The sequence below is a fragment of the Parus major genome, chromosome 5 (assembly GCF_001522545.3).
Source record: "Parus major isolate Abel chromosome 5, Parus_major1.1, whole genome shotgun sequence".
NCBI classification, from domain to species: domain Eukaryota; kingdom Metazoa; phylum Chordata; class Aves; order Passeriformes; family Paridae; genus Parus; species Parus major.
In genome coordinates this window covers 54,713,997-54,741,569 of record NC_031774.1, presented here as the reverse complement: position 1 = coordinate 54,741,569, position 27,573 = coordinate 54,713,997, and the positions used below count along the sequence as shown (strand labels likewise).

The 27,573-nt window shown below is 43.8% G+C and overlaps 1 protein-coding gene across 2 annotated transcripts in view; it reads left to right on the top strand.

Annotated features, from left to right (window-relative positions):
* The window catches only part of BRF1 (BRF1 RNA polymerase III transcription initiation factor subunit), a 172,263-nt gene extending 157,355 nt beyond the window's left edge, over nucleotides 1–14,908 (top strand). For both annotated transcript variants that reach the window (XM_015630574.3, XM_015630575.3), the window contains 3 exons: nucleotides 5,853–5,904; nucleotides 8,917–9,085; nucleotides 11,250–14,908. In XM_015630574.3, the coding sequence (XP_015486060.1) occupies nucleotides 5,853–5,904; nucleotides 8,917–9,085; nucleotides 11,250–11,287 (259 nt within the window). In that variant the 3' untranslated portion in view covers nucleotides 11,288–14,908. The remainder of the gene's footprint in view (nucleotides 1–5,852; nucleotides 5,905–8,916; nucleotides 9,086–11,249) is intronic.
* Nucleotides 14,909–27,573: the final 12,665 nt, after the last annotated feature.

Here is a 27,573-nt window from a genome sequence, read left to right as displayed (position 1 = left end):
TGCAGCAATTTCCTTTAGAAGCAGATATGTGCAGATACTGTTTGGGATCTGCTGCAGGAGCATAATTTCATTTGGACCCAATGAGGTGGCATTAGATGTCATTCTTTTCATTTTTACTGTTGAAAATCTGTTAGTTTAGACAGTTGGAAGAAGAGCAAGTTGCTATTTTCCAGCATCTAACTGATGAAAAAGTGCTGCAGATACGCAGAAGAATACTGCTCTGAGTTGGGTTATTGAAGACGGATGTCATAGCCCCTGAAAACCTTGAAATAGTTGTTTAACTCACGACACACTAGCAAAGTTCCTGCTTTTCCAAAGCCTGTTGGTGAGTGGTGTAGGTGCTTAGTTCCTCAGTGGTAAATCTATTCCTTAGTGAATGATAGAGATTCTTACTTTTGTCCAGTTTCTTCTGGTGTTTTTTGGTCCCTCAGTGCTCAGTTCCAGGTGTTTGCTGGGAGAGACTGCTCTCATTAGCACTGAAGATGTTCCGTGCTGTGTTGTCTGGCACTGCACTGATGAAAGCCAAACTCCTCTGATCCATCATGAAAGAGGACTGAGTGGAAATCAGTAGTGGTAACAATTCCTCATTTCACTTCAGTTTTTGTTGTCAACTTCAGTTTGCTTTTTTCCTGCTTGAAATGGCTCTTTCCGTAGTGTTGCTTGCTCAGCAACAGGACAAAAGCACTGACTGTTGGTGGAGTTGGAGTTCAGGCAGAGATCTTGGAGCAGAGTTAGCAGGAACTGGCTTAGCTGTCTTTTAGTATCCAGGAGGGTTCAGACCCTGCCTGCTGCTCCATCAGTCATGTCTGTACAGCTGGCAGCACTGAGCCATCTGCACAGGGACCTCGCTGTGTGGGAGCTGAGCTCATTGCAGTTTGGACATCCTCTCAGTTGGGATCTTTCTGCCATTAGTTGGGGTCTCTACATCTCTGGTACTTGGGGGAGTGATTCAGAGAAACTCCTTGGGGCTTTCACAGTGATGGTGAGCTGGACAGGGTGAAGAGCCTGGTCCTGAAGAAGCCTAAACCTACATTCAGCCTACCTCACATTCAGGCACACACAGTTTCAAGGTGAGAGCATCACAGCTGCCTTGTCATTCTGCAGAGCACAATGGTGTCTGTGGTTGTATCTGGACTTCTGAGGTGGTGCAGTGCACCCTGACCCCCAGCCCCTGTCTTCAGGGCATCATGCTGCTGTTCATGGGTGTCAGGGCCAGCCATGGCCTTGGCTGCATGCCTCCACTTCCTCTCGAGCAGGGGGAACAGCTCCTGTGAGCATCTGGCTCTCAGGCAGAAGCAGATGTGGAAGATGGGATCCACAGCTGGATGTGCAAACCCCAAAGTGCTCCAGGGTTACAGTGGTCATTGCAGCCTTTGTTTTGCCCTCTGGAAAACAGCAGTCATCCAAGTCCAGGAGGGTCACCCCTTTGTCCTGACCCTATGGCAGGACAGTGGGTCAGTATCTCCTGATGCTGTTGTGTTTCCAAGAAGAGCTTTAAATCCTTGCAGAGAGGTAATTCCCAGCTTTCTGGTAAGGATAACATTGACAGCACCTAATTAAAGGGCACTCTTAGCCTGTATAAACATTTATATTAATTTCCTTCTCACACAGATGTCTAGTGAACTGACCTCCTGAGGCAAAACCATCTGGCCTCAGGTGGGAGGAGGATCTCTGGCCAGCATGAAGAACCTGACCTGTCTCTTGTTGAGTCATTTCTCAATAGTTTTTTCTGTCCCTGCACATGAAAGGCCTGTGTATGGATATATAGGTTTCATGAGCAGTTGTCTTGGATGGCCTGCCTAATTACACTGCAGGCTTGTGGCTGTGGCCTGTGTTCAATCTCTGCTTCCCATTGTGTATTCTGGGACCATCAGTGTATAAAATTAGTATGGGTGGTAAGCAGCAATAAGATGTTCCCTACATGGGTGGATTAAATTAAAATTCAGTAAGAATCAGAGCTTTGGGTGAGTTTCCAAATTACTTGCAGAATTGCACTGAGGAGATTGTTATGGTATTGTCAAACTTTTTGGTGGATGAACAGTCTGATGCAGGTGGGTTTATTACCTCTCAATGTTTTTTCTCTTTTATGTATGTACTGTGCTGTGTAATCTTTTGTTATTAAATAATAAGCAAAATAAAAACTGTTGTTTGTCACAGCCAGCTTGTTTTTCAGAGAAAAACACTTTGAAAGTTCAGTCTGTGTGATCTCCAGCCCTGTCAGGAGCTATTATATTGAATCTTCTTGTAAATTGTTAAGCTGGAGGACAAACCCAGACGTTATCGTGCACATCTCAGCTGAGAGCGGAGCAGATTCGGCAGGGAGCAGCCTCTGATGCCTTGTACCATGCCATTAGTTTTTGTCACAAACATGTCAAGATAATCTGCTTCCAGTGTTATGTGTGTTGGCTGACATGAGCATTAGTAGATCTGCATAATTTCTGAAGTAGTTTGAAGTGTGGATGTAACACACTTGGGGCTGTGTGAAATCTTTTTTATCCCCTTTTATGGATCACACTGATATTCAGAAAGTTTATTGTTCTGTTATTCCCTCCCACAAGGTACTGTGTTAATTTGCAAAGTTCATAAAGAAAATTCCCCAAACCAGAAGTCATCATAAGTAGTGAACAACAACTGACACACTTTGGAAGACCAAGACCCCCATTATTTCCCAGTCACAACATGGCATTTTAAAAGGATGCTTTTGTCACTTCAGTATATATGGAATTGTACCTCAGTGTAGGATGTTATTATTTATGGAGCTTGTGAACCTCTAATTCAGTCTGGACTTTGATGGACGGGCTCTTTCTTCTGTAGAGTGTTTGTGCATGTGTGTCCCTTGGTAGCCTTTTACAGATGAGACTGAGTCATGCCCAGTGAAAGTTGGATAGGATACTTCAATTACTTATTTTTTCAAGGTGCTTTTTGATCATTAACACTCAGACCTGTCCCAGCCTCAAAAGCAGTCATGCTTTTCCATGAGGACACTTTTTTCCACCCTCTGAGATGCAGCCAGACAACAGAAGGGGCCCGTATCTGTAGCCATGGCAGCCAGTAATTTACTGCTCCATATGGCTGGGGTGGCAGCAGCTGCTCTGGTCTAAGGAGGTCAGGACATTGGGGCATTTAAGAAACAAAACAACACCTCAACTATAAAACCTTAAACTGTTTTGTACAGTAGTAATAGTAGGGCTCTCTGTAAGCATAAGGAGAGCCAAGGGGGTTATATATTTATAACTTTTATAGCTGTAGTTTGAATCAAATCCCGTATTTCAGAGGGGAAGTAAGTTTTTGTCTCTCTTTGCAATGTTTTTAGCTTTTTCCAGTGTCCTGGCTAGTGTTTTAGGAAGCAGATAGTATGGAAGGGCAGCGGGCTGGGCCGTTCCACCCAGGTGATGAGTGACCCCCTTGGATCTGGCCTGCAGCAGGTGCCAGCCATCCATGGCAGGAGCAGGATCCACCCCACTGCTTTTGGATGCATTTTATACTGTGCTGAGAGAGAAACTGTATTGCCCAAATCAGATGGCAGTGCTGTATTTGTAGTAAGGAAGCGAAGACATGCGCATTGTGAGCGGCTCTCGTGGAACAGAAATACAGCTTTAATTTCAGTTTGGGTGTGAGAGTCCCTTGCTGCTGAGAAATGGTATAGAAGGGCTCTTGGATGCTGCACTAAAGTTTTTGCAAATAGGCTTTTCATAAACGTGAATCTTTTTATTTTCATTAGGGGACCATTTTAATTAAAATGAAACTGGAATGTTTACTCTCTGCTTCCTGTAGCTGTGATTGTTTTCTTCACTGTGTGAGCACATGTATAATTTGCTCTAAAAGAAATGTCAGCAGTTTCTGATTACCTTGTGAGTCTTACTCAACAGCTTGATTTTAATTGGGGGGAGGAAATATTTTCTGGGTGCTCCAGGGAGGTCTGATGTCTTTGGGTAGCAGGAGGGAAAAGGTGCTATCTTTGGTACAGTGTTAATTGCAATAATCATGACTACGGGTTTAAAATAAAATTCCTTAATTTCTTACCAGTGTTGGGTGTTTTTCAGTCATGTCAATGAAACACAACCTGTTTGGTAATTAGAATCCTTCAGCTATGCAACCTTTTGGCTTTGCTGCATCTTTATGTTTATAAGCATCTAAACAGGACGATGTTTTGGAAAACAGTGATTGAAAGTAGGTAGATACTCTCAAATCTCAGGAATTAAGGAAAAAATTTTTTTGTTATGAGGTTGGTGAGGCACTGGCACAGACCCAGAGAGGTGGTGGATTCCCTGTCCCTGGAAACATTCAGGGTCAGGCTGGACAAGGCTCTGAGCAACCTGACAAGGTTGAAGGTGTCCCTGGTCCTTTAGGGGGGTTGGAATAGACAACGTTTAAAGGTGAAAACTCTACAACTGGGGTTAGATAATGGAAATAGAAGGGTGAGCACATAGGCAGGAGTGTGTCCATGCCTTCAAATCTATTCTCTCTGAGCCCAGAAGTCAACCAGGATTTGTAAGTAATAGATATTTATGTAGGTCAAAAAAATCTCTTTCTTGAAATTTTTTTGTAATTATGTAATATGACAAGAAGTATCTGTAGCAAAAAAATGTGTTCTGGATTCTTCAGCAGCACAGCTCCTGAAACATTACCTTAGCTTCTTTTTGTTTTGATCTGCTGGGAGGAGGCACCTTCAATTACTTGAGTTGCTGAAATTCCTTTTGGGTCCTGCAAAGCATTTCAGAGATGACCAGGTTTTGAACCTTTTTGAAGCTTAGCCAATATCTTGTATTTTAATATTGTCTCCACCATCAGAGATAATAATCTGAGTCTCCCCTGCTCATCCTCTGGGGTTTTGTTTCCTCCTGCTGAGTATTTGAAATAAATAAATTAGTAGGAAAACAACGAGTTTCTGTGTGTTAACAAGGAGGAATGACTAAGAGAAAAATGAGGGTAAAATACTGCTTATCATAAAAGACTGTATCTCTGGAGGCATAAATTGGTATTCATTAAGTTGTTTGCCTAGACTTTGTTAAAAGACATGCTTGAGGAGCTGTCTGAGCAGTTTTTCTGTGGAAAGCAAGTCATCCTCTTTGTGACTAGATACATCTAGATGAGCAGGAGAGACCAGAAAGTAACACTAAATGATGGATTGAGAGCAGCCTTCTTGGCAGTAAGGAAACAACAGACTATGAAATGTTTTTCAGAAGTAATAATATTTAACACTTAGCTGTAAAGTTATACTGATCCAGCTCTTCTCCCCAATATGCAGTTCTCTTTCACATCTGATTCAGGGTTTAAAATAATGTTTTATGTTCAATTTCTGTCATTTCTCATTCAAGGTATTCAGGGTCCCTATTGTTTTGGTTTTTTTATGATTTCTGTAGCTGGAGGTTAAAATCTTGCCTGTGATGATTATGGTATCCTGCATGCATAATCTTACTGGTATCCTTTATGCCTCATCAGATACAGGGAAGCAGTTGTAGACCAGTGCTAGGTAATCAGAGTGTGGCCCAGTCTTGCCATGTCTGCATTCTTTCAAAAATCAGTTTTCTTTTGATTTTTGTAAAATGTAACAAATGCAGCTATTTCAAAGACCTTGGGGAGAAGCTGGGGCTGCAGACTGAGATGAGGTTTTGCTACTGTGCTGGCATCTTTTATTATTACCTTGATCTGGGACAGATGCTTCCAAGGGAATGTGTGTGTTAATTATCATGGCATTTGTGGCTCTCTGCTCTTTATCTTAAATCATTAAAAAAGTAATTGCACAACCTAACACTAGCAAAGTGCTTTCACTGTTTGGAGAATGAATACTCTGTGTCAAACTCTTGTGCAACTTTTCTGATGTTCAGCATTTTTTCTTTCTTTCTCTGCAGATTAAGACCCTTGATTTCAACCCAGTTTGCTAAGAAGGCTGCCACTGAAGAGGTATGAAAAGTCCAGCACTTCTCCTGGTGCAACAGGTTGAGTTAGGAAATTCCCACAAGCTGTTTTCAGCCTGGCTCTGGTCATGTGGTAGATAAGGGTAAAAGAAATTAGTCTTGTCTGTCTGATCAGGCCAGGAGTTGGTTACTGTGAATGCTGCAAAGCTGACATTGGCTGTTTTCTAACCCAGGCTTGCTCTTACTAATCCATTAGGAACATCAGCACAGTCTTGTGATGCCTCATTGGACAACAAAAAACAGAATGCAGGCATCTAAAAAGGTCCATGTCAAATCAATGGTCAGGAGGGGTAGGAGAGGGCAGAGCTTGTGCCTGTTTCTTAGCACTTGGGCTGTCCTCACAGAGAAGAAGGACTTTGCAAATTCCACTTTTGTGCAGACAGAGCTGACCCCAGGGATGGGCTGGGCTTCTGTCAGAGAGCAGTGTGGAAAGAGCTTACCCTGTACAGCCTGGCTTACTCTTTGCTTTGTTTAGTTTGAAAATGTAATAGTGCCACAGAAAGGTTAGTGCTGGTAACTGGCCAGTGCCAGAAGCCCTCCTTGGGTGGCTTTGTGCATCTCAGAGGGGTCATGATTACTATCAGATAGTGAAAACAGATAACAGTGATTGCTACTTTCTTTCACTGTTATTTTCACACTGTACAGAGTATTCACAGGCGTTTTGTGTACAACAAATTGTCTACTGCATATCCAAAAATTCAGGATGCCAAAGGTATTTGTCCCTCTTATCCATGAATGTGTGACACTAACACCCTTCTGAAAGTGGATCAGTTCCCTTGGGTAGTTTAACACCTTTGACAATTGCCCATCCATACATAAAGCTAAGTGCCAAACTCCAGTCCAGGACATCTGGAAGTGAATTCAGGAAGTTCTATTTAAAGGTGTTGTTTGACTGCCTTATTTTTAAAATTACTAAAAGTCATTGATTTTCAGAAACAGTTTGATATCCTGCCTAGGGAAATACATTTTCACTTCTTATTCTATGCTCATTAGAAAACTCTGCACATTTTTAGAAGTACAGCAGTCTGGAAGTGGACGTGATAATTAGAAGAAGGTCACATTTTAATTAGCATGGTGCAATTTTAAAAAATAATGACTGAATCATATCTCCTTTATATTCACCCACTTTTTCAGAGCAGATGGATACTTTTAAACATATAAATTGATGTATATTATGATGCTGATTTGTCTCAGACTGTTATGTCTCCTTCTGCTTATACCGAGATGGACTCAATTTGATCACTCTAAAGGCAAAAGCAGTGATGGGAAATATAAACTGGAGGGAAGTTCCTCTAAATAATATGATTAATTTGAGCATTAAAAAATAATGAAAACCTGTCTTTGACTGATCTGAATATCTAAATACCTGATTTTCTATTAAAATTAATGGGTGTCTTTTGCCCTATTAATGAGCTATTGGAGCAAACCCTGAGGTGACTTTGAAAAACTCAGGCAGATTCCTTAGGTTGACTGTCATGGTATATGACAAGTTCAGGAACAGCTTTGATGTTTGAATAATTAGACTATCAACTTTCTGGTACAGGGATTTTCTCTTATGGTGTATCTCTGAAGTGCCTGGAGTTACAGGGATTCTGGGAGCTACTGCATCCCAAGTAAATACATTTATAGAGAAATAGATAAATAAAAATAAACTGCAGCATTTTATCAGAGCTTGCTGCCAATGGAATTGGAGAACATGCAGCAGTACATAGCTGTGTACTGTAATTTAAAACCTAGAGCACTGTGGCACTTTTCTCATGGTATGAGCTAGAGGATTTGGGGTTTCTTGTTCTCTGGACCATTCATTTTTAGAAGCACCTCACCACTGTCCTTCCAAGGAAGTGGTCCCAGTCTTTTCCATCTTTCTTACTAGAGAAAATGGCTTGGTGCTGTTAACAGCTGACTCGTGACAGGTACTGTCAGTACTTCCTTCTCAGAATTATTCACATGACAACACAGCATTCATGGTTAATCTTTTAGGTCCTTCAAATTGATACTAATTGGCTGGTTTTGTGTGCCATGGGTTCTAGTGTACAAACCCCAAAGAGTCCAAGTGCAGAGTGGGTGTGGAAAGTTCCTTATTACAGAGCTGATGGAGGTAAAGCTCCTGTGATGTTTCTTCTCTGGATGAGAGAAGGAGGTGGAGCTCCAGACTCAGCACACCATGAAAGTTAGAAGATCAGAAAGACCAGAGCCTGGGCTGTGCTGGCACAGTCTGTGTTGCTGCTTCCTGCCCTATTCCCAGATCTCTTCTTAGTGAACCAAAGACAATATTACCTACTCCAAATTCACCTCTGTTTCCTTGTGGTGTTGCCCTTTCTCTCCCTCCATGCTGTGCCTAACCTTGGAGCAGCTGGGGAGGAACACGTATGGAACAGGTCCTGTCAATGATTGATTCCCAAGTTAGTGTTTGGAGATCATTATTCTGATGAATTCCATAGGTAATGTTACAGGTGCCAGTGTGCATTATCAACTGAGTGCTCTGCCATCACATTAAGTGCTGTCTGCAGAGTGCTATTTGTTCCACAGCTCATTGCGCCTCCAAATAAATCCAACCAGAGCTGTCAAAACTAATACATGTTGGGCTTTTTCTGATTTGAAGGGTACATTTTTGCTATCATTAAATTGTCAATAACGTTGTTATTTTGTAATAGGCCTGATGTGAGTTGAGCACACCATGGGAGAGGTTTGTAAGTTTTCCCACAGAGCTCTGCTGAGGAGCCTTTGCTCCCAAATTTCTCCTTCCTTTGTGCTTCCCAGAGAATCCTTCTTCTGCTGTTGCCATTAATGGATATTTCAGTTGCCTTGTTCTGGACTCAGTGAAAACTGGGTGATTTTGCCTGACTTTCATTCAGACTTTGATTAGAACAGCTGAACCTGTAGCACTGGACATGAGTTTCTGTCTCTCCTGTCCCTATTGTTTGGAAGCTGCTGAAGTTCTGTGCAAATGTTGGACCAAAGAAAGGGCTGCTCTACTCTTCTCTCTTCTTTTATGCAGGTTACCTTCCCAAATGCACAGGCTGAAGCCTCTAATGTAGAAAAACCAGCAGCTGTGCTTGTGGAGAGTGGCCCAGTAGCTTACAACCCTGATGAAGAGGTGGAAGAGGAAGAGGTAGAAGAAGATGAAGATCACTGCATGAGTGCCTTGCAGTTAATGGGAGGAAATGGTGAGCTGCAGTTACCATCTCCTGGTGCTGTGGGCTTTGTTCTTGCAGGGGTGGGGACACACAGGGTTCCCCTGCTTGTCCCTCTCCCGGAGCTCCTGCTGCATTTTCAGCATTACCCATTCCTGTGGGAAGCCTGGAGTCACCCTTGTCTGAAACCTGACCTTAGAGACTCCTCCTGGGAAAACTTTTGCATCTTGAGCTTTAAGCTGAGAGGGCTTCTCAAGAACAAACAGAAGTGTGAGGTGTTTTCCAGAATTAGGTTTATTAAGGTGGATCTGAGGAGTTTAGGGATCAGTAACAGCTCCATTAGCAGTGCCTGGGGCCCCCTGAGCCTCCCCTCCCCACTCCTTGTGCCTCCTCAGTGGAGGCTGCAGTGATGTCCAGGCTGCCCATGAGCCCTGGGGACGTGTGTGACCAGCTCAAAACAGAACAAATCATCCCACTCTGTTTCTGGGGAAGGTGTTAGGAGGGAGCAGTTATCCCCAAGTGCAGGAATGGCATTGGTGGTGCATGTATGGTTCACAGATGTGTGCTAATTTCTTTGGGTTACCCAGCAAAGCCACTGCTTTAATTAGATTTCTTTGCTGGCAGGAAAAAGCAGTCTCCTCTCCGCTGTGGTTTTTCCTAGCTGGACACATCCACATTTATCCTTTATTAAAAACTTCCCTTTAGAAGTTAAGCTTTGAAAATACACAAAATTATTTTTAAAATGAGCTGCTAATTATGGGTTGCAAAGACTCAAGATGGGAATAAGTTTCCTACTGAAATGTTATTTACTGCAAAAAACTTTGCATCAGTACTCATTTAGCTTTCATGGGCAATATGTATATATTTCACAAAAGTGTCTGTTGCTTTTGAATTGATTCCTCTGCTGGAAAATAATTGCTGAACTGTAGGAAAAACAGTTTGTTGCCTGCATTTATTATTAGAATAACGTTCCCAAGTAAAGGCACCCATGTGGGGGAGGGTGGGTCTATGTTTATTAATAAACCCCCCACAAAAATAGAATAAAGGTCACTGAGGTTTTTTTCTTTGTAAATGTTACTAATTTTGAACCATTCTGAGAACATTCCACTACTCCCTGTCTGGTCTGGACAACAGCTGAAAAATTGGAGTTAAAAAATAAAAATAAAAAGGAGAAGGAAAGGAGTATTCCCAGAATTCAAATGCAGGTGTGCAGAGCTGCTCAGCACAACAAATAACTCTTTCCTAGTTGCTTTCTCCATGGATTTTAAGCCTGTCTGCCTGGAATAACTACATGAATTACAGATGGTGAACTTCACCCATTCTACAAATCATTATAGATTACATTTAATTCTGCTTCTGAGCATTTGCTTGTCTCTTTGAGTGAGATGTTGCCCTGTATTGGATTTGGAATATAAAGTTTAACTTTCCTCAGTGCTCATGTGTAATAATTATCCATAGGTTCATCTACACATCAGAAAGTATCTGTGTCAGTGCATTCAGAAGCACACAGAAGAGAATCAGAAACATACAGACTTGCCTTCTGACACACAGCACACAGTCTTTGCACTCAGCATTGTTTAAGAAAACAAAACTGGGTTAAAAATCTGGGCAAGAATTTTAAGTCTAGAAGTAAGAAGATAAGGAAGGTCTGAGTCAGATGTATTGGTCAGGATTTGTTCCATGACTCTTTTGATGTTGATGGGAACTCTGAGCTATCTCTGAACCCTTGCAATTTCAGCTCATAAATCCAGGAATAATATAAACAAATCAACTTTTTCCTTGGTGCCTATGTCTAGTGAAAAACGTGCCTACTTGTAAATGTAATGCTGCTGCTTATCAGCCACTGTGTGCCAAGTCACTTGTGACAATCAGGCTTGATCACCTTAGCCTCTAAATTAAACCAAGTATTTCATATATACATGTGCCAAGTATTCCTAAATGAGGGTTTATTGACGAGTGAGAAGAGATACTTACACATACATGCTTAAAAATAATTTTATTTCATTGAGGGAAGTACATGCAAGAACTTATTTAGGCCTAAGAAGATAGATGATTTTTAAGATGCTTGCCTAAGGCAAAAATTACGATGTAGTTACATAGCAAGAAAACAACCTTAAAGAAGCAATACTTCTTTTTGTGTCTTCTGTCTGCCCAGAATATTTGCATTTTTATATGCCCTTGTCTTTGTGTGTTTCAGATTATGGCTGTGATATGGATGAAGATGATGGCTATTAGCTCCATTTACTTCCAGGGGACATGGACTATGTCTTGTTCTCAGCAAATCTTATGTCTTCAAACTGTATGAATAGTGAAAGAAGCTGTCTATGGTCAGCAAATGTAATCAAGCAATCCTTACTTTTGTAAAGTGAATTCGAGGTTGGCATTGGGTCTGGTCAGTTTACATTGACCCATAACCCAGCAATAACCAGTTTGGATTCCTACTTGAATTTATTTTTATTTTGGTGGATCATAGTTGGAGAATTAAATTAATGAGAGTAATGTTTCCAGAGAACAAAAGAAAAGAGACAAAACAGACTGTGCATGATGCTTGTGTGGCTGAAAGCAGCACTTCCCTTATTTATGTGACTGTTTTTAGGCATAGTGCTGAAAGGGAGCAGGCTGAAGGACAGGGCCTGTTGATTGTTTGAGTACAGGAGCATTAGTTGTCTCATCATGCTACAACTGACAGAAACAAATGTTTGCTACCTGGATTGTGAATGCAACCATGTTACTGTATATGAACTCCCTTACCTAGCCCTATCAAAAGTTATATATTTGCAGAGCAGTTCTGGTTTTCTGAAGCAGAGTAAATACTTCTTTATATTAATCAATTCATAGATTCCTTAAAATATCTGACAGTAGAAGGCAATGTTGGCAGTGAAGAATTGTCTTCCACTGTGAGTCTGGAGTGGTTTTTGTGGAAGGAGGGAGAAAACCTGGGTTTGTTAGGAAGTGTAGGGAGCAAGGAGGCAAAGATGCTGTGCTCATGTGCTGTTGCTGGGCATTCTTAGGGACAGCCAGGTCTTCTTTAGGCTGGTGTTGCCGTGGGAGAGTCACTCTGGCCACGTCTGTGGGGCTGCTCTTGCCTAAGTTAGAGGGAAGGTCTGCTCCCAGGAGCTGCTGGTCTCTAAAACCAGTTGAAAGAAAGAGAAAGCTGAGCTTTTTAATAAATAAGCTAGCATCTGCTTTGACTGAATTGAATTTAATTTAATGTAATTTGCTTAACATTCACTGGGTAAATTAAAGGTCACCATGCAGCAGCCTGACTTTCATGGCTCAAATCCCACCCTTGAACAGTCGTTGCTATGTGAATAAAGCTGGAGCTCCAGCCCTGTGTGCCCTGAAATGTCAGCAGTCAGGTCCTCTCTTACAGATGGATCAGTTCTGGCAGTGCCATGAGAGCAGGGGTCAGGAGTGGAGCCCCTGTGGGCAGATCCCACCCTGGATCTCTGACCTGCCTTCCCCTGGCACTGCTGGGCCCGAGGCTCTCGGCTCCGTGGGAAATGAGCTGCACTCTGGATCACACTCCTGATGTCTGCAGCTGATGTTTCCATCTCTCTCCCTTATCTGGTGACAATCATGAAAACTGTAGTGCTGCAGGCTTGTTTTAACACCAGGGAAAGATGGATATTTATCTTACCAGTATGGTTTCTGTTCAGCTGTGTCTCCTGGTCAGGTCTTCCTTCTTACCTTTTTTGAGGAGCACTTGTTACTAAAGCACCACCCATCCTCCTGCTCCAGAGAATGCATTGTGGCAGGAACAGAAGCTGCTTCAGGATGCTCTGCCAGACAGGGTGATGATGCTGCTCACATCTGAGGTCATCACCAAAGAGGGGAAGGAAGGGCCACACAGCCTTCCATACTTGCATTCTCTGTTCCTCTTGGTAGCTTGCATAAGATGGATCGTGCAAGTCAATCAAGAGTGAGTGCTTTTTTTAGGAGCAGACTTGATACTATTTGGCTGGTAAATATGGTTTGGTGGGTTGTATCTATGAGGAATTTTTGAGCATTAAGAGTATTTCTGTAATGACTTCTTACAAGCAGAACTTGGTAACAAAATTGGTGTGGTAAGGCTACTAGAAAGAATAGCTCTTCTGAACCAAATTCAAATTACTTAGTTTGCAGCACTTAAGTGGAAAGAAGAGATTTCTTATAATTCTTAGGAGAAAAGCTGGCATTTTCACCAAAAAGCTATAGATTTTTTTTCTGATACTTTATAAATACTGCACAGAAACTGATACTGAGGAGATAAACCTTTCTACCTCTCTTTTATCTATAAAATAAAAGTATGCTATAGCAGACAGTTTTTTAAAAAGTGGTTTGTTTTATCAAAGTTTGTGCTCTGCAAGTCTTTGAGACTGTTGAGTTTGATTGTTTGGGTTTGAATTAATCTTCCATAGCACTGCTACAAATACACTCTCAGTATATTCTCAAGGCTTGGGTTTTATTCCAAGGTACACAGTATTCTCTATGCAGGAAATAAACATGCATAAATAAACATGTCTATGACTCATGTAGGTCGAGTGCTTTTCTCAAATGCAAGATGTTGGCTCTTAAAGAAACTGCTAAGATGAATATTGCCGAGGGTCTTTCCTCCAGTCTCCTGGTTTGTTCCCCCAAAGGAAACCAAACCTGCTGCCAGGGCAGTGATGTGTGTGGGAGCTGAGAGCCCACCCAAATAACTGCAGCTAGGAAATTTGGATTTCAGGAGTACATTGTGTTGCTGAGAACATTGTTTTGTGCACTGCAAGTAGAGGGTTGCAGTTTTTGAGTGCTCTCATACGATTTGATTAGGAAAGGCCATCAGGCAATCTGCTGGAAGAGCAAGAAACAATAAAAAGACCTACAATTCCATAGCATCTCAGTATTGCTGGTGAAGTTAATGGCATGGTTTCTGTACAGGACTCCTAAAGAAAGGGTACTGGATAGGCAGACTTCACTCTGAGCTTCTTATGCTATAGTGGTTATGTACATTTTTAATTTATTGGTGACTTACTGGGATTTTTATAATGTTCATTCCTTCTTCATTTAACTAAGCTCAGGAAATGTAAACAGATTTGAACATGCTAGTTTCTGTTTTTATAGCTAGTCATTAAAATGTAAAAAGATTAACACTGCATTAACTCTGTTTACTACTGTTGATGTATCTGGACAATTTTGTTGTGTATAAGTAAGCCCGAATTCACTTGGTGTAATTAGGATCCTGCTTTTCTCAGGATTCTGATTATGATGTAAAGAGCTTATAAGGCTTCAACATTTGTTCTTCTTAGATCATCTTCCTTGAAGCCACACAAGCTGTGTATCATTGGGTTTGTTGCAGAAAGCACATCTCTTGCTGCAAGTCACTTTGCTTGACAGGCAAAACCCTCCAGCTGTTGCATCCAGCCTGTCTGCCATGCAGCCTTTTAACACTCTGGTATTGTGGGAGTGAAAAAAGAAATACAGAAAATAATGGGCTTCTTCACTGTGCTGAGTGCATTTTCAGTCTTAATCATCTATGACATTTCTTTAAAATCAGTGTGTTCAGTACAGCAACTTTTAAATGGTGCCAGACAGCCTTGTCTTGAGGGTTAAACATGTTCGCTGAAAAAGTCCTTGCCATCCTGATGACTTGTTTGTGTTCTTTGGATTGCATTGAAACCCCAGTTGCAGATGTGTACAGTTAGAGTTTGCCTAATAAATGTTCTGTTTCTTATTTTTGTGTTGAATCCTCGTATTTGGTTCAGTTAGTGCCAAGGAAATGAAACCCTTTTGATGTAAGTATATGTACCATCCTTCCATAACCACGAGTCATGTTAACCTTTTCTACTGTAATATATTTGCTGTAAATAAAACATAAAACCTTTACATAGCCCATCTGTTACTGTGATGCTCTCCTGATAATTTCTGATTTTTCTGTCTTTGTTCTTAAAAAATGTTCGGTTTTGATTGCTGCGTGATTGTTGGTCGTGGCCAAAATTTATCATTCAGAGCTTTCTTTTGTCTCTAAAAGGGAAGACACAGCTAATCAGGCAAGTGTTTTTTACAAGATACTGCTCCACTGATAGATAGAGATACTTTCTGTAAAGTGCATAACATTAACGAGGCTTTTCCACTAGGTTGTATAATTAACTGACTGTGGGAACAATATATGGTGTGTGTGTATTTAGTGGAACTGTTCCAGTGCTTGTTTCTGAAAGTTGTATCTTGATAAATAAGGTGTGTGCTGAGTTAAAAATGATGTTATTTTATCAACATCTGGCTGCCACGGTTTGGAGACAAAAATCCACATCTGCCCTTTGTACAGATGGGTGTTTGCTCCTTTTAGTTTTTGCTGGAAAAAGAGGAACCACTGGATCCTCAGGAGTGTCTCCTGCAAAGGTTTAGCCTATGAAAGGATGATCAACAGTAGATTTGATAAGGCAGTATGTGTCATTCCAGCATTTCACTTTGTTCCCATAGTGGAATCAAGGCACACTTCAGCTCTCATTGACATTGGGATGTTTTTATCTGAATTTCTCTTCAGCTGTTCCAGCCATTTCCATTGGGAGTTGGGAACTTCTCCAGCAATGTCCATCACGGATGCCCTCTCCCTGGTAACATCTGAGCTGTTTAAAAGTACTGACCGCCTTGGCCTCATATTTTCTGCTCTTCCCAAGCTGTACAGCTCTTGGCTTTGTCCTGTAATTTTTCTCTTCTGTGCCACACCAGGCTTTTATAACAAAAAACATTCTGTCCCCACAGCTGCATTCATCAAATATGCCTCCTTTAATGGTCTCAGAAGTTAAATAACGCTAATAAAGCTGAAATCTTACAAGGCTTTATATTACCTTCATTTGTCACCAGTAGGTCATAGCACATTTGTTCTTATGTTCGTGTTTTGTAATGCAGAAGAGGCTGTTACAGTTTTCTACTCCTGTCTCATCTATAAGAAGAGTTACAGCACATTCAGTATTTTTCTGCCCACCCTGATAAGTGGCAGTGGTTTTGGTGAGTGGTGGTTGTTTAATAAAAGGGGTTAAGTACATGAGAAAGGAGGCTCAGTGAGAATTCAGGACTTAGGGCATAACAAATTTACTTTGTGAGTTGCTTCATTGTAATTATTTTTTTTCTTACAGGACCTGTTGTGCATTCTCATGGAAATTAGGGAGGCACATACAGTTCATAAAATTGCAAAATGAAATTCCCTTCTTGCTGTGGGACTCCAGGAGCACAGGATTTAATGACTTGTAGCCTGAACTGTACATTTGTTATTGTGTGGGAGGGCAGTAAGTGGCACAGTACTGGGCACGGGGATGGCAATCACTGTGTTATCCATTTCTATTGCCAAATTGTAGCAAGAATGCTTTCTCACTGCTCTCAGTGCTCCTAGTGAAGTTTCTCAATTCTTTAAAAGCAGAAAAAATGCAGCAAATTAAAGGAATTTGAACAGAGCAATGAAAAGAAACAGCACCAACACTCTGATTCCCAGGTAATTTTTCTTCAGTGGTCTTCTGTGGGAAAAGTAAAAGGAATTTGTATGCAGAGACTAAGAGAGGCAAAAGCTGCATCTTGGCAGCAGCAGAGGTGAGGCAGTGTTGTCCATTTTCCACACAAGAGTTCCAGACTCTTCTATAACTTCTGTTTCATGGTATATCCTGCATGATATTCATCATTTACAGCCTGAGCAGTCCAGTGGAGGGTACTGAAAGAGGTAGGACACCAAGCCCGATGAGGGAGAAGAGATGGTGAGGTATCATTGTTTCTCGAGTGAAAAAAAAGAGATTAATTATTTAGAGAGTGTAAGGATTGCAGTTTGAAATTAAGGAGAAAAGCTGCATCAAAACCAGAAAGATCAGGGAATACTCTTTGTAATGATGTGCACTGGACTGTTCAATAGGCAGTGAGCATCAGGCAGGAAGAGCTTTGCTGGTTGACATCACCCAAGGATCTGTGCTGTTAGCAGCAGTCTCTAGAAGTGGTAGCAGTAGGGAAGGAAGGGATAGAAGTGCTCTGGGGTAAAACCAGCCCTGGAGTAAAACCAGATACTGTGCTAAGTTCAAAACCCCTTCTTACTATGTCAAGCCTTGCCTAATTAAACAGCAAAGAGGAGTTATCTGTTCTGCTGCTTTTAATATAAATGGGGATGGCTGAGGTTGTCAGAACTTTCTAGGTGATCACAGACTTACTCTGATGTGGATGTGGTGTAATTGAATAATGGTTCTTCAGCACAGCATCGTGTCTGGGAAACAGATTAATCCTTGTATCAGCTGTGATTCCTGCCCATGCTCTGGGAGCTCAGCAGAGTACAACACACACCAGCACCATTCAGGTAAGATTCATGGCTTGGCATGGCATAAAATACAGCTGAAGCAAATGTTTTCAAAACTCTACTCACTGCTTTCAAGCAAACTCTTATGCCAGGCCACTGAGAAATTGTTAGTTACTGCTGCATGCTGCATTAAATCAGTGGGACCTACCAAAAGCTCTGAGGTCTCCAACAGCAAATCAGCACGATGTGAATCATTGTGTTTTCTTTCTGGACCATCAGGCACCACAAGGAAGAGTCTGAGCGTATTTTCTGCATGTGGTAAGATGAATGATCTTTCATCTTGTTCATCTTCCCAGTATAATTTATGTTGGTTCAGAGTTGCTGGCTGCACTGCATTCATAAAATGCCATCCGAAACACTTTTGGCCAGTGCTCTTGGCACACGTGCAAGTGTGGACTTTCTGATCTCCCCTGGCCTCTTGGTGGGCAGAAGGTCTCTGTCAGCAGGGGTAGTGCCAGCCCTGTAAAGCTGCCCAGCACAGAGCCCAGGTATCATCACTGCCTGTGGATGCAGCACAGAGTGAAGGGGGCTGCACCAAAGGTGAGACGTGACAGTACATCAGGTAGAAGATCACAAATTTTATGTGAGTGGGGAGAAGCCATTGCACTAATCACTGTGCAGAGAGGTAGTTCAGGGGTCCCATTGATCAGTCCCATCTGTTAATCTACCACAGCAGGTATGAAGCTCAGAAGGAGATAAGCAATTAAGGCCATCTGTGACACCTCAAGTGAAGATCAGCAGAAGGCAGGGTGAAGACACAGCCATTACAGGACTTAGCACAGCTTTGGAAGGCAGGCTGTAGCTCTGTCAGTGTAATTTCAAGCCTACTTTCACAGTCAGGCTTAGCTGTCATTAAATTCTTGGTTATATCTTAGGTTGATAGGACCATAGGGTGGCTTCCTGTCCAAGAAAGTGTTTTGGGGCAGGATGTATGTGGTTTTTTAAGTTACTCCCTCTATTGCCATAATTTGCAAGGATGGTGCTTAGGACTGCAGCTTTCCTTCTGAGCAGAGTCCTCAGAGCTCAGCAGGAGTAGCCAGTCACTACTGAGGAGCAGAGATGTTAAATAAGACAAAAAGCAGGGGAAAGCAGCACAAACAGAGAGTTATGGTGAAACTTGGAAAAGTTTGAAAGTATCAGTTGGTCCAGGTATCAGAGCCAGGGATGTCCCACATCAGAGGTGAAGAAGCATGCAGTGAGTGGGGGAGACCTGGTCTGGTAAGCTGTGACCTGAAATTCCTCATTTCAGCTCTGAGATGGGCTCTCTGTTCCCTAATACTGCTGAGCTGGGGGTGGAACCATCTCAGATGGCTTCCCATGACTTTTTGCCATTAATTGCTCACAGGGGCATGAACCCAGCTTGTTCTCTTCCTGGTGGTGATTACAGAGAGACCACAGCCAGATCCTGCCCAGCTCTGTGGCTCCACAGGCAAAGGGACTGGGCTGTAATGGCAACAGCTCCTTTTCCTGGAAGGAGCAGTGCTGTCCCTTGGGGTTTCACCCATGCCTTTGCTCAAGTCTGGCTGATCACTGTCCTTGGTGATCTCACTAAGATTTCTCATGTCTGGTTCAATTTCTGGCTAGCTCAAGGAAGTGAACGTGAGGACTGAGGGAATCTAGAACCACCGAGGGATTTTGGCAAGTGCATGGAGACCCTTACACAAATGTTGTCTTCCCTTCTCTGTAATGGACCAGTCTCTGGTATTTTTAGAAGAGAAGGATGCTGAGAAATAGTTACTGGAAGTGCTGCCTTCAGTTATTGTGTGTTAGGCAAATACAGTGAGAATAGGAATTGCATTGTTTGTACAAGGAATATTCAAGGGGCTGAAGTGTTCAGTCACTTTAATTAGCCATGAAAGTGAACATCATCAGCTTTCTGTGGAAGAACAGCAGATTGGTGCCATTGTCTTTCTAAATACCTGTCCTGTTTTTCCTTCGTGTATTTCATTATAAAATAAAATATTAAAGCTTTAAAAACTCTTCATTAGCTAGCAGATGGTTTTGCAAGTCATTTTAATGAGATGAAGAAAACTGTAATGGCAGACATTTAAAGTTGTGTTTAGACAGGCTATTGCCACTGGAAAAATCTAGTGAATGTTTTCTCCATGTTTTTGGCAGAACCTGGCACCAGATTATGTACTAGGAAATAGAAGGGGATGATTTACACCTTTACACCAACCAGTTCCCTCCCAAGAGTGGTTCTACATCAGTGTAACATTGTTGAGTTCCACAGTCAGGCATTGATTTACAGAGGTGCAAGGGGGGAGGAAAATATCATTAACTTGATGCAGTTCAGGAGAAATAGTACATTTCTCATATATTCACCTCATTCCATTGCTGCAGTCAAGATATTTTTTGGGAAGCTTAGAGGCTGACAGGCAGGACAGCAATGTGCCAGCTCCTTCTGGACATCTCTACATGTCGCCATCAGCAGCATGTGGGGATGAGATAAATGAGGTTGGAGAGCACTGAGACCCTGTCCATGAGGGAAAGCCCTGTGAAAACCTGGCTTTCTTATCCCACCCTTGCTCAATTTCCTGAGGCATAAGATGCTTGTGCTGAAAGCAGGTAGGAACACGGTTGACAAAAACCCTTTCAAGGCCTTGATGGTTCTTCCAGTTCTATATTTCTCTCTTGAGCAACCAGTGCCACGTTCTTAGGAGGTGTGAGCTGCCTTACAGGAATATGTTCACATCCACAACACCCAGTCCATGACAACAGGGGTTTATATCCCTTTAAACTTGTGAATCCTTGTTTGTTGGTTTTTTTGGTTTTGTTTTTTTTAATGTGAGCAGTTGCTGACTCTCAGACCTGCTTCCTCCAAGGGTTGGTTTTGGCTGTGCAGGGTCTCAGCCTCGTGGGAGCAGGGAGAGGGAACGTGGGCTGATTCATCTGTACAGCCAGAGGATCCACTGTCCATGCACATATTAAGAGATGAATCATGCTTCACAAAAGCAATAAAAAATGCCTCTTCAATGAGTAATTGCCTGGATACCTCCTTAGGCTGTCCAGCCCTTTGTTCCTCCCCTGGACTGCTGACCATGTTATACCTGGCCCAGCTTCACTGTCAGCATTTTGCACTGTTGGGGACCTTTGTCCTTCAGGTTTTTCTAGATCTGGCTGATCTGATCTCAAAAGGGTTTTTTTGGGATTTGGAAGAGCCTTACAGCTAAGCAAGGTCCTCAAGGAAAGTTGTCCCCTTTCTCTCCAGATACAGAGTGTAGGCTCAACTGCACATCAAGAAATAATATCTCTAATGTGTGTAGGAGCTCTAGTGACTGACTTGTTAGAAATGCCCTGACCAATGCATAGAAGGGAAAACAGGACAGTTTGCTGGGATATTAACACTCAGCAGAGGAGAATTTCTCTACTTACAAGCTCTGAGGAAAATAACAGTTGCTCTGAGAAGCCCTTTGACCTTCAAAGACTTGACATGAACTTTCCTTCCTCAAAAAGCAGTGTTTCCCTGCCAACTGCTCAGGAGGAGGTTGGGAAGTGGAGATCAGGGTAAACTGTCCTTCAGGATCCCAGGAGTAAAGGGATGTATCAAGGGAAGCACCAGCTCTTCATCTTCTCCCCTGCTTTGTGATATTAATACCAAATAGGAAGCATCATCTGTCATTTTGTCACCATCCCACTAGCTCCTGAGCATCTCTTTGGTAGCAGAGACCCATGTCATGTTCTGTTGCTTTCTCTGTCCAGCAGTGGGTTTTTCTGTGGAGCCCTGTCCTGAAAGAAGAGTCACTTTGCAGGAGAAACACAATTCCATCCTTTGCCAGGGACAGACAAGAAGCATCTCTGCCCCCTGCAACAGATGCCCTACATGATGAGGGCTTCTCTCAGCACTGGCACACAGCCTTCAAGTGGCTGATGAGCAGCAAACTGCCACCCACAGCGCTGTGATTCCTGCAGAATTCCAGTCAACCCACTGCTGACAGCTCTGCCAGGCTTGGCACTGCAGAGGTTGGAGTTTCCAGATTGCAGTGCTGGCTTGTGTGGTGGCCAAGGGGACAAAGGGGCAAGAAGGAGCCCTGCATTTCAGCTGGGTGAGGAAACACCTTTGCAGTTGGGAAGGTTTCCATGCCAGGGTGTTCTGGGAAGAAGCAGACCCATGTCTCCATGGGCACAGGAAAACATACAGGGACTCACATTCTTGCTCTGTTCTGACTGTGCACCTTTGATGTGGCCTGTTTATCTCATTGACTTCCAAATTCACCGTTCCATGCTCTCAGGTGTGGCAGCACCAGCCACACCCACAGATATACATATGGCAGTCTACTCTCTAGGAACATTTTCCTCCATTTAAATTCATTTAATTTCATTTCCATTGTCTGAGCTTGGTGACTCCCTGGACTGCCTGTTGCTCTCCACTGAATATAAAGGAACTGCTGGTGAGATGTTGGGACATGGTGTCAATCTTGTAGGTACCAGGAATGAGGTGAGGAAATCCCATTCCCATCTGTCTCATCTTTCCTTTATAGTCCTAATTGTTCTGAGGAAAGGAAAGGCTGGAGTGCCTCCCTTCTGCTATTAACCAGCAGTCATGTGCCACAAAACAGAATAAAAGAGCTTTTTAATGTATAATGTATATGTAATATATAGAGCTTTTAATGACTGACTAATCATCATAAAATGTTGCACCATAAATATCTCAGATTAATAATTTGTTTATTTTCCCCTTCACAAAAGGCAGGGGGAGTGTTCATGAGGCTGCTAAGCAATGCTCAGTGCAGCTAAATTTGGCATTTAGAACATGCTCATGCGACAGGCATCACAAAAACTTGGTGAGGAATGAAGACAATGTGAAATGTCTGAAGCACATGCAGAATAAATTGCAGCTGGCCTGTTTGCCCTGCACATTTATTGATGCTGCTGCTAACTTCCTTCTCTGGCAGTTCTCACACTGAAGCTTTAGTACTAAAGTTGTGTCACATCCTGGTGCCTGTGCTTGTTTAATGTGGGCTCCATCAATGAAATCTGAAGTTCATGTGTGCCAAGTTAACCCACATCCTGAATGCTGTGGGTCTCCTGTCCCTTGGCTCACTGCTGTGGTGCCTGTGTCCATGTGCTGTGGCTTGGACTCATCAGAAGCCCTCCAGGGATCTTCCCAGGATGCTCTGATCCCTCCAGAAGTGGCTGCTCCATCTGCCTCTGGAACTCCTTTGTAAATGATGCTTCACCTCAAAGTTCTCATTTTAGGCACACCATTGTGATGGGGAAGGGAAAGGGGAGTTGATGCCCTTCCCTGGGGCAGGGGGTCACTACAGGGCAGGGCAGGCACGTGAGGCTCCAGGAAACACTTGCATCCCAAGGAGAACAAGCTGTCCTCATTTCAGTTGAGTAAAACAACAGGATATCTCCTGGCAGCAGGAATGCACTGAGTTTCTGAGTAAAAGATAAAGTTTTGAAGCCTGAAAGGCTTCAAAGCTCTGCTGTGGGCACATGTGGAGGGTTCTCTGTGAAAACAGTGAGGTGTGTTATGGGGTCAGCCAACAGGGGTGGCTTAAGGCACAGGGTAACTTGACTGGGAATGTGGGAGATGGTTCCCATGGCAAGCTGGGACTGCTAGATGCCAATATTTTTTTTATTTAATTGCTTCCTGGATTTTACAAATATTTGTGATGTTGCTGCTTGAGTAAATAAGTGTTACATTGACATTTTGCTTCACCTGGCTTGTGTGAGCCAAGCATGTTTGAAGGCACCTGTGTAATCCTATATCTGATCTCTCCCTGGAGCTGGGCACACCTGTGAGCACAAATCCCAGTGCAACACCTTCCAGGGTAATGGGGAATCCCTGTGGGCAGAGCTCTGACTGCAGGTTTGTGAGAGGCCATCAGCAAGGTCATGGAAAACAAAAGCAGCTCATTTCCTCCCACAACAGCTCTCAGGAAGGATCTGTGCCTGTGATGGTGAGGATGAGTTGCCTGGCACGTTTGTGCCAGTGGAGCAGAGGAACGTGGCAGCTGCACCTCAGGAGCCCTGGCTGGGTGAGCAGCATCCAAATTAACCAAGGGCATGAAAAGCTGTGGGGAGACACATCCCAGGCTTTTGTAGCACATGGAAGATCTCATCTTCTTGTACTTTGTTTTTTTTACATGGCTGTTGGGCTTAGAGACTTTTCCCTGCTGTTTATGACTGCTCAATTATATGGGGAAAACAGGAGTCAGTTCTCTCAGGAAGGACAACTGGTCCCATCCAAGTTCTACAGCATGTTAATATTTCTTTTAAAATTCATGTCTTGTTTATGAAGTGAACACTTTAGAGCCTTGTCAAGGCTGTCATCTGGGTCTCCCTTGACACACAGCCCCTAACTTTGCCCCTGCAGCCAATGACCCTCATTCCAATATCCCCTCTCCTCCTTCCTCTCCTCCCCACACTTCCACATGGAGAGCATTTCCTCCTTTGCTTGCCTCTGGCTATTTCAAATAGAGTATCAGCATGCCTGGATTGACCCTGGGGCTCCTCACTGGTGCTGCAGAACTGGGGCCATGGGTGTGCTGCTGAGGGAGAGGAGTCCCAGTTTTCCAGTGCAGCTCCTGTCCTGGACAGTGGGGATAGGGAGGCGGCCAGAGAGAGATGCAGAAGTCCCAGGATGTTTCCTGCTGCTGGAGCATTCTCTTTTGTGCAGAAAGACAGCTGCTGTGTTTGCTGCCCTCAGCTAAAGCTGTTTGGATAGATACAGACTGCTTTTCTAAATGGGCAGTTTTTATCCACTTTTTAACACTAAACTCAGGCCCAGGGCGAAGCTGCTGCAGAAATTCCCATGGGAATTAGTGCAGAGTCAGAATGGGAGAGTCTTAAAGCTCCTTACAGTGTTTTCTAAAGCAGCACTGGAAGGGGATGGTATGTCAGCCTTAAACTGAGTTTTCCTGTAATTTGTCAGTTTTCACAATTATACAATTATTAAAATGAGAATTTTCTCCGTTTTTTTTCCTTTGCATTTGCTGGATGCCATGAATCAGAAAGTGGCTGGAACAGTTATCTTGCTCCAATGTAATTTGATTCTCTTCCCCCAACCCCCTTAGTATTTGATGAGAAACCTTTGTATTTTCATGCTTTAATACAATCTGGCACATAATTACAAATGACTCATAGATAATCTTGGTCATGGAGCTCTCTGAAATTAGATGATAATTTAGCCTGGAATTTCTGTAGAAAGAACGAAGGAAAAGACAATTATAATTATTCTAATCAAGATATCTTTTTCTTTGCCTGGGGTATTGCTCTGTGAACTGCCAGAAGCCTGAAAGTATTTAGACCATTTCTGCTGCTCGCTGCTTGCCAGGCAAACACTGCTGAGCACTGTGGAGCTGCCTTGCTGTGAAATCCCCAAAAATGCTCCTGACAGAGAGGAGAAGATGAGCTGTGCAGGGACAGGACCACAGAGCTGAGAGCTGCTGGGGTGTGAGCGGGGCAGCCACTAAAAAGTTCTGGGTCAGGAGATTTGTGCAAACCCTGGGGCATCCTGCTGAGAGGGACTGGACTGGATCCTGAGCGGCAGCAAGAGGGCATTTTGTGGCATCCACCGCTGATTCTGCGTGGATAGAGGCACAGCAGCTGGCAGAAAGGAGGGCTGGGTGTTCTTGTTCACTGGATCTTGTGCATCTTCCTCAGCTTCAGTGTTGGTTTAGGAGCTCCCAGTCACCTGCTGGGCTGTGGGGACAGTTCAGCAAGGCAAAGTGCCAGGTCCTGCACGTGGGTCAGGACAATCCCAGGGACAAACCCAGTCTGGGCAGAGAGTGGAGAGAGAGCAGCCCTGAGGAGAAGGACTCGGGGTCTTGGTTGACAAGAAGCTCCCTGTGACCCAGCAATGTGTGCTCCCAGCCCAAAGGGCAATCACAAACTGGGCTGGATTGAGAGCAGGGTGAGGGGGGTGATTGTGCCCCTCTGCTCTGCTCTGGTGAGCAGAGACCCCACCTGGAGCACTGAGTCCAGCTCTGGAGTCCCCCAACACAAGCAGGACACGGAGCTGTTGGAACAAGTCCAGAGGAGGACACAAAGATGCTCAGAGGGCTGAGGAATCTCTGCTGATGGAGAGCAGGGACTGTTCAGCCTGCAGGAGGGAAGGCACCAAGCTGACCTTACAGCACCCTAAAGGGGCTACAAGAGAACTGGAGAGGGACCTTTTATAAGGGCAACTGGATGGGACAAGAGGGAATGGATTTAAACTGAAAGAGGACAGATTCAGACCAGATATTGGGAAGAAATTCCTTACTGTGAGGGTGGTGAGGCCTTGGTACAGGGTGCCCAGAGAAGCTGTGGATGCTCCATTCCTGGAGGTGTCCTTGGCCAGGCTGGATGGGACTTGGAGCCACCTGGACAGGTGGAAGGTGTCCCTGCAGGGGGTTTGGAACTAAATGATCTTTATTGTCCCAGTCCAAGCCATGCTATGACTGTGGCAGGACCACTTTGCAGAGCAGAAATCGTGTCCTTATCCTCACTCCAGTGCCTGGGACCCATTTGCAGAAGGGATGTCTGGGCCACAGGATGCTGAGCAAGGAAGAGTCACCACGAAGTGCAGCCCCAAAGGGGAAGGTGAGACTGACCTGTACTATTAGATTTCATGTCCTGGTCACTCCTTTGATGTGTCTTTAAATGAGAGCAGATTGGTAGGAAAATAGACCATTTATCTTAGGACAGACGCAGAAGAGTGTGTCTTGTCTCATCCAGCAAAGGCAAAGAGGGGATCTGAGTTCAATCTAAAAATACTTCAAAGGGGAAGGCACCAGGGAAAATAGAAAGCAAAAAAACCCAAGGTTGCATAAGAATAAATAAGAATAAATTAACCATGAAGTAATCTAGGCTGAAAACTGGAAGGTTTGTTGGTATTCTGGGGAGTTTCTCTTGGTTTTATGTTCTGTTTATTTGGGAGAGGGAGATAAAGACTGCTCCCTCTGCATCCCAGAGGATGAGTCTGGAATGTAATGACCAACATGTTCATGCCAACATCTCTGACTGTCCTTCTGCTGATCATTCCTGGCAGCAACATAAAATCATTGTGCTTATGAACAATCCCAAGCCCTGCCCTGCACCCTTGGTAGGCATCACCATCCTTCCATCCCACCTCCAGGGCTGCCTGGGGCTGGCTCTTTGAAGTGTCTTCAGTAGGGTCAAGCACTGGTGATGCAAAACCTCTCCTGCTTAGAAACCAAGAGATGTTGGGGCAACAGAAAAGCCAGTTGGTGAATGCAGCAATGTCACAGAGAGAGGGATGCACTGATTTTCATGATCATTCTTGGCATTAATTAGCTCAAATCCTGTTTTTGATCTGCGGTGGGTACAGGTTTCTCAGCCAGCTGTCCTCCTGTGGAGCAGCAGCCAGTCCCCACAGGGCCCCTACACCAGGTGAGTGGGAGCCCAGGTGTCTCCAGCCCCTGGGAGATGGAGGTTTCTGGCACACAGATCCCCTGCAGCACCCTCTCTTGAGGCTTGTACATGAGCTTTGCCTTGTTTCTGGGCCCAGTGGAGGGGTGGGGGCTGGCGGGGTGACCTGTGAAAGCAGTGAGCACGTCTCCCTCCCCTCACGCTGCGGCTGCCAAGTGCTGCTTGCACACATGAAACTGTGTGTTAACAGCTGAAATCTCACCTCCTTTTTTTTTTCCTCTGCACCTTTATAGCTCTTGGCTTTTTCCCTGCCAGCTCTTTTCCCACCTACCACTTCCTAGCACACATCATACTGCAGTGTCACACCAACCACTTGGCGAAAGAACCCACTGGTGGGGACTGGGCAAAAATCTCCCTAAAAAGAACTTGACCTATTTTGCATTTATTTCTTTCTCAAGCAAAAACTTTGCCTTTCTTCCTCAGTTATGATGGCATTTCCAGGTGTGTGCCAGGGTGCCATGGCAGCAGAGCTGGCTAACAAAGGCAAGTGAGATGCTGTGGATGGGCAAGGATAAAGTTCAGGAATGCTGAAGCACTGTGGAAGCCACTCTGAGGCCAGGAAGGTGATAACACTCAGTTAATGCTATTTTGCCAAGCCACCATCTGATTTTGCAGCTGTGTCCCCAGCTTTGGTTCAAACCCTGCCAGCAGTGATATCCCAGCCAGCCTCTCCCTCCCTGTGCTGCCACAGCCTCTGCAAGGGGTGAGGGCAAAGGGGCTTTGCTGGAATGAATGACACTGGAGTTTCCCAGATTGCATTAAGGCATTTCACCCTAAATGGGGTTATCTTCCTTTTGTAGGAGCTCAGGTTGTTGGGGATAAGCCCTGCCACCCCCAGTCTTGATGC